Genomic DNA, 13,113 nt, shown 5'->3' with positions numbered 1-13,113 from the left:
AACAAATTAAACGTTTTTTTCTTTTTCCCCCCCCCCCCCCCAACCTCTTTTTCCACTTAGGGAATTCCAGGAATGGCTGGCAATATTGGGGCAGTTGGTTACCCTGGCAGGCAGGTGCAGTAACTATACTAATGTCTTTGCAGTTTGGGGGGTTTTTTTCTTTGTTCTGTTTAAAAATACCATCTTAACTCTTTTAGAGCTACTAATAGTATAAATGTATTTGTTGTGTCCTGTCACTTATTGTTGAAACAAACCTCTTTCACATGTAGTGCCCTTTAGGTAATGTTGAGTCTCATGGCTTTTAAACTTGGATGAGTTAGATGCAGTAATGCTGTACCTTTCTGGAATACGAAAATGACATTACTGAAGTACTGAATGTCCAAACACTTTATGCTCCTTCATAAGCCTCTTGTGGTTCTATGTGTTTTATCTTCTTCATATTTCAAGTCGAGAAACAATAGGAAACTGCCTGTTGTAGTATAGTTCCTCCTGATTTTCACCAATGCATTTACTTCGCTGCTGAAACTATTTCTTCAGCCCTTTAAGGAAACAGAACATCAAAAGATTTTTTTTTTACCCGTTCAGATATTTGAGAAGGAGAACCAATAAAGCCAGAAAGCAGCTTTCTATAAAAACAAGCACCTATATAAATATTTATTTTATTTTTTTAAATTTACATATAAGCTAACAGATACCTCAGTCCAGTAAAACAAGTAAGACATAAAGTAGAAGTATTCATTATTTTCCCTATATAAAGGTATATGAGCCAAATTCAACAATTGACTTTGTGGTTTTGTGTCTGCTTAGAGGGTGAATTTGACCAAGTACTTCAGTGTTTTATTGGGTTAGGTTTGTAATGGCTATATATTTTAAAATTGCATTACAATATTTTATATAGTAGTGGATGATAACATGTTTGTGTTGAATCACATAGAATGTTTAGAGCATTTGGACTACATATGCTAATCTGACATTAGCTTTAAAATAATTGGAAATGTGTCCCAATATAGAAGTTTATGAAAAATCCTGTGAAATTATGTCAATGTAATGCCAGATCACTGAGTCTGGAAAAAAATTTTCTCCCAGAAGAAATAATTTTAATGTAAAGGAAATTTCAGTCATTGTTTAAGTTCAGCCATGAATTAATGGGAGACCTTTCTGAACATGGTCCCAGGGGACTACTTGATTACACCCTCTTCAATCCTAATAATTTTAAGGATGTGTTGCCAGTTTACAGTTAACGAATGCTGTTACAGTTCTTTTAAGTAGAGCATATCTGGTTGTTTAAAATGAAGTACAACTCATGTCTTTTTGTAATAGGGCTTAGCTGGACCAGAAGGTAACCCAGGTCCTAAAGGTGTAAGAGTAAGTAAGCATTTTAAGCATTTTGGCATGCGTGTCTATTTTTACCCATACAGTAGAAAGAAAGGGATGAGGAATTTCATTCAGCTCTGCCAGTTGTATGCCCGCTGAACTGCTCTGTCTTTACAGAACCTACAAGTGAGAAAACATAGTGTTTCTTTCAAAGTATATGTGAGGATTTAATTCTTTTTTCCATGGTGAGCAGCATAGAGCAGTCTTCCATTGTTGCCCTTCCTCGCACTTGGAATGCATGTAGGCAAGAGAAAGAAAGCAATAGTGAATATGGGTGTGAGAGCTGAGAGTGAAGAGGAACGGACATTTCCTGCCTGAAGCATTATTTCCATAATGGAAGCTGTCAAGAAGGGAGACATACCTGGCATTTGCAATCTGTAACAGCTTCAGAAGTTGATAAAGGGAAACCATCTTGTCACATAAAAAACATAAAAGTGAACTTGAGATTTTAGAATGGTTCAGCTGTATAATCCAGGGGCTGAAGGCTCTTAATGCTTTGCTGATTCAAGGTTTGCTTTTGATTATTCTTGGAGGTAAAATAGGTTGGCTTTTTTCTGGTTTTGTTTGGTTTATATTTTGTGGTTTTTTAATAGGCACATGTGCATGCCTATACATGCTTGTGTGTGTATAAGTATTTTTTCAGACTGTCTCTCACCATCAGGCAGCAGACATGGGTTTCCAGAAACTTGCATGTTGCTGGTTCTACCTAAGATTTGAAGGAGCCTTTTGCTAGATGTTTTCAGGCCTTCAGGCCATTTGTGTTATACAGGTTGCTGAGCAGTGTGTCGTGTTCTCAAGTATCTATTAAAATAATCGTGTTGCTAGATTTGCTTTTGTCCTGTTTTTTGGTTTTTGGTTTTTTGTTTGTTTTTTTTTTTTTTTAATGTAGTTACTAAAAGCCTTTACCTGCAGCAGCTTCTTAAACATATGTCTGGTTTTGGGGGGTGGGTTTTTTAATGTCAGTTTTCATTACAGTGGTGGGAAAAATTGGTTCATCAGGACCAAGTGCCAATAGATATTGCACCCTCAGGGATTGTATCTTTTACATTTCTTTGGTTTATTTTTGCTCAGATTCTCAATGCATTTTGTCTCGTTCTCCTCTCAACCAACAAGACGTTAAGTGATCCCAGTCACTTCCTGAGAAGTTGTTACTACTCTGTTTACACAAAACTAAAAATGGCCAACATAGGAGTAATTTTAGGGAAAAACACCTGTCAGGTGTTAAGGCTAAGTCCTGTATATGAATTCTACAAGCAACTTCCAATAAAAATGATGACGCAGCCTGTTGAGACATACTACTGTGCCATGGAGGCACATGGAAACGTGATTCAAAGTATCTTTAGAGCTTTAAGTTTAGAACATTCCTACAATCCAACTATACTCTGCTTCTCAGCTGTTTTAAGAAGCTGTAGAAAAAAGAAGTGCCTCTGTTTTCCTTGCTTTCATTAGGCTGGATGACAAGATGGGCACTTTTTTTCAAAAAAAAAAAAAAAAAAAAAAAAGGCAGCCCAAATCATTACAATCGGAGGACATGGCAGGGGAGATGAAAGCAAGGGATTCTTTTTTTCGTAACTAATAATAATTTTGTTCCAATCTCAGTTTGAATCTGGTAGTGCAGAATCCATCTCTACTACTATTTTTGTAAATTGTACTATCATTTCTGCTGAGTCAGCAGCATGTTTCTGTGTCCATACAATGCATTATATGATAGGATTGTTTTCTGACTTTCTGAGAGGAAGGTGGGAAAGAAATGCATTGTGACTGAACTTTAAGAAAAACATTCTGCTTATGACAAGATAGACTTTCTAGGACTGTTGCATATAGCAGTGATCACACAGTGCTATTAAAGATGAGAACATGTTTTCTGACTTATTTCATACATCAGGTTAACTTCAGCTTTTTCGTATTTAATTTATTCTAATAAATAAGATCTCTGATGCAACTTTGTTTTATTGGAACACTTTCTTAGTACTTCTTTATTAAATGATTCTGTACCCTTATAATAGGAAATTGTTTTTGCTGTTGGTTGGAGAGTAAATTCTAGTCACGTTTAAGTTTATTGAGCTTCACTGGTAATTTCAAATGAGCCTGAATTTAATCCCTGGATCTTGAACCCACAGCTGGCCAATACTAAAGGACAAGCAGTGTTGGTGGGAAGCAGCCTTGTAATCAAGAATTGTTCTTATGTTTTTAGGGTTTCATTGGACCTCCAGGTGTGGCAGGACAACCAGGACCTGAAGGAGAAAGGGTAGGTTTAATAGAACATTAATAAGATATTGATGTGTGGGCAGTAATGCAATATATGTTAGAATGGGAACGGAGAAAATGTACAAGGTACAGCTATTCATTTGAGTCTTTGTCTAAAAGCAGAACTGATATGGACAAAATTAAATAAATAGGTCATATCTGATTAGTGTAATCAGTGAAATATACTGGTGCTAAAGTTAGGTAGGGAGCAGCTGTAAATTATTGTTTGCATTTAATCTAGAGCTGCAAGGATTTAGCAGTATTTTTTTTCTTACCACCGAGGTCCATAATGAGTAGTTTCCATTGAAGCAATTTTGTTCAGTCAGTAATTAATATTTGTCATTTGTCAGATTATGTTTATAATAAAACCAGTCATGGAAGTCTTAATCTCTGTCACTCTGTGCTTGAGCTTTTTCTTGCTTCTCTTGCGCACAAAGGATGTCTGGCCATGTACCTTGACGGAAGCAGGCTATGGCCCTTCTTCATAGCTGTTCTGATGTGGCCACAGTAAACATAAGCAAAACTTGTGTTTCTGCCCCTCTGTTAAAGGACATTGTATGATTCTTTGCTCAAATCTTTTTTTTTTTTTTTTTTTTTAATGGTGCTTCCACACTGTCTTTTCCAATCAAATGCAGGTTTAATTACTTGAACTTAAGCTATTGAAGAAAAGAAAACCTACTTATGATGGGTTATTTCTTTCTCAGGGCATCCCAGGCTTCCGTGGAAAAAGAGGTCCCAAAGGGAGGCAGGTAATGCTTCTAACACTTATTACAATTTCTGCTGCCAATGTAAATGCACCTGTAATTCACTCTGTAACTGTAATTAGCTGAAAAATGTTAGTTTTATTTTTTTTTTCCATAGATGACTTTCTATTGTTTCCAGTTAGTACTTTGCAGTACTGCAATTTCTGTGCAGGTTATAACTACTAGATCTTCTGAAGTGATGAAGACTTAACACGATGAGCCTTGTGGCTGGCTACTGATATCAGCTACTTCTTCTGATGACAGAAACGCATAAATATATTCTGTAAAATTAGTGTTAGCACAAGGTATAGATATGATGCAAGTTTTGTAAGTCTGATTGTGGTGTTGGTCTGAATGCAAATCAGCTGCTTCTAATGTCTGATATTTCTGGACTATGGTAAATTAAAGCTGTCCTCTACTTAACATATATTTCTACAGCTGAGAATAAACACAAATCTGCCAAGTATACATTATCAAGGTTTACATATTTCCTGTGGTATATCTTCAATGCCAAGTGTTTTGTTTTCTGCTGCAGCCTTATTATTTTAGGTCTTTGAAGCTATCCAGGAGTTCCCAATTTTAACTTGCTTGTGGTTTGAGATTAGAAACTGTGATAGCATTCTCCAGTTGTGCACTCGGTTGCGATCAGCAGTTCAGATGACTTTCATCTAGCATGTTGAATAAGCTTGTTCCGCAGTGGCAGTGTGATTACTATCGTTTGGCCCTTGATGTATGCTATGAAAGTTATGGAGGATTCAGTTTAATTATGTTTTGTTTTCTATGTGATCTAACACTAGCCAAAAAAGGCACTAGCTTTCAACAGAATTCCTTTTGATGTAAAGAAAGGCAAGCAGAGAAGAGTGTCATTAAACTGATATTCTGCTCTTTTTGAAGCTGCTATCAAATTGTTAAGGTATAAAATAAAAGTAAGAATCTGTTTTTTAATTATTCAGCTGGCAGGACAGAGTGCTTCTGTGCTTGTTGACCATATTATAGTTTGCTTATAATTTGAATCAAATGATACTTTATGCATCTGAGTGTCGGGCAAGAAGGGGTCTGTGCCATCAGTACCTTGCAGTAGTTGGCAGTGGGTTTGCTGGTGAGTCACATGCAGCATTTAAGAAGGAGGAGAACCTGGATGGAAAGCAAAGCCTTGTGCTCAGTGTGGAAAAGGAAGAGGAGGTGACAGAAGGGTACTCTGAAAACATGTTTTGCATTATAATCTCATTCTCAGTGGCAGGTTTCACTGAGGCTTCTGATTGCCAGTGTAGTAGTTTGTTTCAATCCATAACAGTTGGTGCTGTGCATGCTGTGGTAAGCAGGTATTTTTCATTTACAGTAAGAGCACAACTTCTATCAGTGCCAGGCTATGGTCTGGTAAGGACTTTTATTTATATAAATCAATTCAGAGAGGTTTCACATAGGTGACAGAGCACCAGAAGCACCTCTGCACAATGTCCACGATTACCTTCATTGAGTACTGATTCCTTTGTAATGTTGTCATTTCCTCAATCCTAAGGTTCATTCCAAATCCTCTCTATGATTTATAAAGTACTTATTTTACTAAAGGCTACTAATATAGGGACCAAATCAGGAGGGCAATTGCATGGGAACCTGGCTTGAAGTACTTTGCTGGATCACAAGCTTAGAGAATGTGTGTTATTTTAACCCCAGACAATGATAGCTGTGATGACAACGTTTTTCAACACCGGAGTTAACAATGTTGGTGCTTTGGGGCAGGGCACTGTCACTAAAGGGAATTTGGCACGGGAATTGCATAGTGCCTGAAGTCAGGCTCCTCACCTTGTGTTCTAGGATGCAACTTATTTCTTTGGACAAAACTTCTCTCAATAATAATAGGAGGAAAAAACCCTGTCTGACTGGCAGAGATCCTTCTGAAAGAAAACAGATCCCAAATATGATCTCATTTTTGGAAGGTAATATTAAAGTATAAGAAAGGTGGATCGTACAAGGGATTGTACACTTACAATTCAAAATGCTACTACTTAGCAAGTATATTGAATAGTTATTCATATTTGTAACATCTCTGGAATATTTGAAATGGAACAAAATATTCAATTACTGAAATCTCTATTGTGAAGATTATAGAGTGAATTTTAGATTAGTTTTGCATATGGTATGCTTTAAGAAAATATTTCATAGTAAAAGTATATGTATTCAATTTCTCTCCATTGTATGCTTATAATATGAAATTTGGCTAGTTTTGCAGTATTTCTAATCATCGTCCTTTTAGTATGATGCATAGTGCTTTTACTTACATGTATAGTTTGACCACATCTGAGGGAATGTTTTTACATAGTTTTCTTCTATATGGGATTAGTTACAACCAGTGATCAATGTGACAGAACAGACCTTGTAAATTATACCAAGAATTTATTAATCAAGTCCATTGTAACTGTAAAAACAGTTCAGGCTCTGTTTTATATTAAAATTATGCAGAGTTGTCCTTTGTGTGCTTTATGGTAATGTTAAATGTTAATATTGATGTAATAAACCACTTGTTGCACAGTAATATTATTATATTACATCCAATTTTAGACTTTTCTGCCTGTTCTCCTATGTTGCATTTCCCTTTCATTTTTCTACTTACTAAGATAGTTTTATCAGCATCAGTTAGAAGACACATGCTGTTGAGAATGGGATTATGATGACTGTGGGTAATCTGTCCCTTTCGTAACTCGTGCAATGCTGCGTTCCTGCTGTATATAAACCATCATCTGTGACCTGTATGTATAATCTGGTAGCTGGTAGAACTGTCCCATTGTGTCTTCCATTTCACTTTTGATGCCTCATTTGTGTGTTTTAAAAAAAAAAATTTATATTCATGTGTGTTATGGCAATTCTGCCTCTTCCAACACCTACCAATGGTAGGCAGTACAACCAAAATATTATACTGTTAAGGAAAGGGTAGTAAATTAATCTTTGTCTACATCCTATCAGCTGGTAGCTTTTAACAACATAGGCACTGTCAAATACCCACTTTGCATGTGTGAAATTTTACAGTACATTTTCAGAGTTGTGCAAAAATTTGGCCAATGGTGTACAGATTGAGAATCAATGAAATCTGCTTTATTGACCATTAACCTATGAACCTCTACTGTTTAAATGATAAGACAGTAATGATATAAAGACCTGTACTGTCAGATCTTACAATTATGGCTATAGATTCTTATTTGTGAGTTCCATGATCAGATCCTGAATAAAAATTTCATTGTTGTGAGAGGTGTTCCTATCTTTTGCTTTCCTGAATTTGCAGGAGAATGCAGAAAAAAAACTCCAACCAAAATCAACCCAAAAGATGCTACAGGGAGTGTTAAGCATGTCTCGGATTAATTCACAATGTCATGCATTATGATGGGAGTTAAGAGCCTATTACGCTGTTTCAACATACTCTTTTAGCGCTGTGTATGTGTATATATATATATAGGTACACATTAAAAGTTGCCTTAACTTTTATAGAATTCTAGTTTAAGTTATTACTAAAGCCAAATATGGCTTAAGCAGTGCTTAAACTACTTTGATTTGTGATATGATTTTTCTACCTCCTTGCCACAGTTTTATGTTGTCTTTCTGACTGCTGTTTGTATAATATTGTATGATGATGCATATCCTCCGTTCCATTAAGGAAAGACACTGCTATACTAAGTCCTGAGCTGGACAGCTATGTGGATGTCTTCCAAACAAGGTAGATTACAAAGGCCAAATTAATTGTACCTTTGACCTGCAGCAGGTTTGAACACAGTCTTACAGAGGTGAAAGGTTAATGCCTCAAAGTACTGTTCCTGACACCCAGAGAGGGGTAAAAAGACATTCAAACACTGAAAAGCCAAAGAAGAGTATTTCACGTAAAAATTATTGTAAAGATGGAATTTGCTGCTTTTCCCCATGGAGATGGACTAGTAATGCCCTGGTGCTTTGTGGCTGATTTCTTCAGGTCAATGCACCTCTCGGTTATCTCAGTACTCTAATACTGTGCAAGACTTCTCAGTTCCAGGAAAAGTCTCTTTCCTGTGAGCACCTTATCTTGGATTTTCTCCAGGCAGGATCCCTTTCCAGCTTGGTATTTTGCAAATTTTGTGATAGGCTCTTCTGTGGACCTTACAATATAATTAAAAAGGATGTTGACTTCTCTGTAGATCTGTGCTCCATCCTTTCTCCTAATTTTATACAGTGATAGGAATCGTGAAAATATTGCATGGTGCTGTTTCAAACTAATAGCGTAAGTTAGCTGTTAGCTTCATGTGGCTCTTCCAGAGAAACAGTGAGATCTGGCTGGCAATAGTACACTGAAAAAATTAACTTAAACCAAACCAAAACAAAAACCAAATCACTTTTCCCGAGCAACTCATGTGCTTCTGCATGGGCAACATCAGAAAAGCAAAACAATCTGCAAAACCCTGAGAGGAAGCAAGAAAGGTTAGAGCCAGTGAAGTGGTGGATTTCCATTTCATTTTGCTTCTCAAGGAAGAAGTGGAAATTCTGTTTTAAGCTTCAACGCCTGACTTGGCCAGTCAGATTTCTTCCCTGTCCTGATAATCCAGTCTCTGAAGTCAAAACTGATAAAATGAATGAGGCTTTTCTATGTCTTGCTTGAGTTATTGTTTCAGTCTCTAGATGCAGACTAAGGCAAGTGCTCACATTGTTAAGGACAGTGTTGTGCCAGAAAGATGAAAAATTTGATTTCTAATGAACATGTATCACGCTGAGACTGCAACCATTAATGTTTGGGGAAGAGTAAGAAGAGAACAAAAGTCAGATGTTTAGTGAATGCTGTAGGTAACAGGAAAAAAAAATATTTGAAGTGAAAATACTAAATAGGAAAAGAGACTCCAAGAAAACAATTCAAGTAATACTTGTTTAATATTGCTCTTAAAGCATTCAGTCATCTGATTTTGCCCTGTGCTTACATTGTGTATAATTACATCTTTTTTTGGTTCTGATTTTAGGAGACAAACAAATACCCCTATACTATTCTATTAATTTGAACTGTGCAGCTGAAACTTTCTGCTTCTCCCACTCCTCCATCTCTCTCCCTGAATCCACTTGCTGATGTCCTAATTTCTAATACCTATAGGTATTCAGTGTTCAGACCAACCTTCACGTCTTGGATAATAAAGAACAAGCATTCTCTCTTTTGCTTTAGGGTTTTCCAGGTGACTTTGGAAATAGAGGCCCCCCTGGTCCAGATGGGAATCCTGTAAGTATCAAATGTGTGTTGATTAATATGGTAAAATTGGTAACACTCAATATTAACTCCCCTCCCAAATGGAAAGGAGACTTTTGCATCAAAAGCAATGTCTTGAAGTCCACTGGAAAATTTTGGACTGTTGCTTTTCTATGGAAATTGCTAGGATAGTACTGTAATAAGCAGTGGTATAAAAAAGAGAAAGAAAAGAACCAGAAAGCTGCTGAGAGCACAGTTGCCACTGCTGCATGTGCTGACTACCTTGAGAATCAGATGTCTTGCTGTCCTCATTGCATTACTGATGAATGTTTTGTCTTCAGAAATTCTTGCATTGGATATGACTTTGCGTTGTTTATTTAAACCATTATTCTAAGATCACCTTAACAAAATGGGATTCTGCATGCATGCCAAAACCCCAGCTTTCATATGCTTATGCATTTGATAGTTGATTTCATCCTTTGAACTGTTACTGAATACAATTATGCTAGTATGTCATTTAGTGCGTTATAATCAGTATGATAACAGCTTTGTCCTTGGCAGTGTGTGCAGGCTAAAGTGCTCTCATGGTATGGTATTCAAACTGTGGCACAGTCACGTCGCTTCACTGGCTGCCCTCAAAGGAGCTTTGCTGTCTTGCAGTATTTGTAGGGAAACTCTGGCTGCAGACTCTAAACTCGGGTTTCCTTTGATATGAGAAACCAGTGAAAGGGCTTTGGGCCAGACAAGGGAACAGTGATAAGTGCCGGGCAAAAGAGCAGCTGATTTGAATCTGCTTTTATTGTTGGATTCTCCTTTGGAAACTGCTGTCAGTTTGTGTCTAAAGGTTGTTCTGATATGGACCAGAGTCAGCAACTAGGCAGAAATGGTCTCTTTTTGAAGGCCTACCCTTTCCTGACACCCATCTTAGAAACTTATTTTAGAAAAGCTTACATGAATTTTGCTGGTGGGTTATCAACGTTTGGTGTCAGCATTTTGGAACATAGAAAAAAATATATTTTGCATTTCTAGTCCCTGAGGCAAAGTTCCCCTTGTGGGAATGCCAGGTGATGTCAGTATGGTACTTTTCAACTTGAAAGCCCTCCAAGGGTTTGTGAGTGTCACCAGCTGCTCTGCAAATGATACAAAAAGGTTAGTTCTTGCTTCCCCTCCTGGCACTCCCAAGTCTCCCTCCATTCCTGATAAAGCAGATATTGTCTTTCCACAAGATCTGCAGAACAACAGTAGTTTAATAGAATCAAGCTCAGAAGGCCTGGATCTGAAATTACAGACTTGGGCTTTACAAAGAAGCTTGGTTTAATGCATGCATTTGCAAAGGAGTTCCTTTTAATCTGCCAAGACAGCCGCTGATCTTACTGCCTTTGCAGACAGGCAGCAACCCCTCTCTCCTCCTCCCCCAAAACTCACCCTACAGGGCTTGTTCAGGCAAGGGGCCAGAGCTGCAGCTGCAGGGGGCTGCAATGCTAATGGGATATTTACAGAGCCTGTTCGTGAGCTGGCAGTGGAGAGTGGGGGCTGCCTGGGAGGCCTGTGGTGGCAGGAACTTGAAGGGAAGACATTTCTCCCCATGTGCTGACTTGACACTAATGACATTTGTCTCCATGCCTAATTTCTTCTGCTTAACAGAGTAATGCCATCCTTCATTTCCACAACACCCTTTCAATCCTCTGAGGATGTCAGTCTGCCTTGGAGGATTTTGCTAGAGCATTTGACTTCCTCTGTGGTTAGTTTGGAGCAGGTTGGAGAAGGTGTATAGGCACCGGAGGAAGGAGGAGAGCATGAAGGTGTTCTCCGTGCCATGCCCAGCAGCCAGGCCTGGTTGGACAGCTTCAGAAAAGGACTCACATTTGCTTGCACAAAAATTCCCCTTCACTGTGGGTGCCGATGGGCTGCAGTGACCCCTATGTATGATATCCATTGAGTAGCAGGTCCCAGGTGTTGGGACAGTTTGCACGAAGCATGCTGACTCAGAGGGCTGTAATACCCCTTTCACGCAGGGCAACGAGACTTGGCAACTGTTTTCCCATGGTGTTCAGAATTTTAGCCTCTGCTTGAGTGCAACAGAGGCAGTAGTAGAGTACTGTTGAATTTGTTACTTCTACATAAAGTACAAACACTGTAGTTTGTATCAAGAAACAATTTTTCATAGAGACCTTTAATTTGCAAAGGTCTTTCTATGGACTGAGCCAGTGTTCTGTATATCTTTCAAAGGAATCCTAATAAATTCTTGAGGTGTCTTTTTTCCACCCCCAAAAAATAGTTTTCCTTCTTCCCGCTTTAAATATGGTAACAAATCTCATATTCTTTAGCAATGCAGGAATGATTTAATGATGCAAATATCTTGAAATCTAATTCCACAATCAGGGATTTTAAGCAGCATGCTCCCCTATACAGTGATAAGGTGTCATTCTTCAGGAACTCTCTAAAAATCCCAGCTGACTTGCTTTGCAGATCATTTTTGTTTATTTTATCACTGGGAATTTTGTAAAATAGTAAAGTTCAGATAATCTAAAATGAATTTTCTTTGAAGGGAATTGTTGGTGGTGTTGGTCCTCCTGGATTTCCAGGACTAAGAGTGAGTATGCTTTTATTGCTTACTTTGATACGGCTTCATTAGAATATTTGTCTTGTCTGTGAAATAATAAAAACAAACATAAGAATCCAGGGATTTAAACAAATTTTGTTTTAGTTAGTCATGATTTTAATTAAAATCACTCTACAAAACTGCTGTCATGTTGCTGGTATGGCGTACGTCTATATTTGGTTTGAATTTCTATGCTTATTTCTGATCTGGTGTGTCTGGGTTTTTTTCTTCGAAATAGCCAAGTTTGCTAGTTTATACCCCTAAAGTCAGTGTCACTTTTTCAAAAAGTGAGATACTTTCAAACATTTTTAACATCCACAGCCTTCATTCATTCCTGTATATGGCTACCAAATTCTAAGCAGAATTAATTCCTAAGCAATATTACTTTATCTTGTATACAGTATCATATTCTTTTTTTTTTTTTACATTTTTAGAATAAGGTTGTTATGCTCATTATGGAGTTGTAAGCTGTAGTTGTATAAATACAGCTGTGCCAGAGAAGCTCAGTGACATGAATGAGTCCTACAGGAGGTGGGAAAGACCGATACTTTCATACTGTGTAGTCTTACTCCCTTATTTTAAGTAATTAATGTGTTTACTTTTCAAGGACATGGTTTTGATTCTTGATATTGGCTCAGTCAAGGCTGGCTACCCAGCCGTGTTCATAGTTCATAACGTGGGAGAAAATAGCATGTTTACACTTGAATTAAGAAAGCCATGATTGTCTCCAGTGTTGGCTTTTTTTTTTTTTTTTTAATATCTGGAGATCTGAAACATTCTTGATAAGTTTGTTAGTTTACACTGACGGTCATCTAACTTTTCCTTTGAAGTATGACAGTTGAGTTCCATTATTATTATCTTTTTAATGGTATCTTCATAACAAAAAATATTCCTGTAAGTCATCCCTTGCTGCCTGATGGGGATTGTTATGGCATTGCTATTGTGAAGACGCACAAGCTTGG

At 37.5% G+C, this 13,113-nt stretch overlaps 1 protein-coding gene across 1 annotated transcript in view; it reads left to right on the top strand.

The window, feature by feature from the left end:
- The window catches only part of COL24A1 (collagen, type XXIV, alpha 1), a 147,775-nt gene that overhangs the window by 37,981 nt on the left and 96,681 nt on the right, over nt 1-13,113 (top strand). The window contains exons 9-14 of the mRNA XM_010582747.1: nt 61-114; nt 1,321-1,365; nt 3,569-3,622; nt 4,326-4,370; nt 9,529-9,582; nt 12,098-12,142. Coding sequence (XP_010581049.1) covers nt 61-114; nt 1,321-1,365; nt 3,569-3,622; nt 4,326-4,370; nt 9,529-9,582; nt 12,098-12,142 — 297 coding nt within the window. The remainder of the gene's footprint in view (nt 1-60; nt 115-1,320; nt 1,366-3,568; nt 3,623-4,325; nt 4,371-9,528; nt 9,583-12,097; nt 12,143-13,113) is intronic.

This window comes from Haliaeetus leucocephalus, unplaced genomic scaffold, assembly GCF_000737465.1.
Source record: "Haliaeetus leucocephalus isolate CR32 unplaced genomic scaffold, Haliaeetus_leucocephalus-4.0 Scaffold848, whole genome shotgun sequence".
NCBI classification, from domain to species: domain Eukaryota; kingdom Metazoa; phylum Chordata; class Aves; order Accipitriformes; family Accipitridae; genus Haliaeetus; species Haliaeetus leucocephalus.
This window is presented reverse-complemented; position numbering and strand designations above follow the sequence as displayed.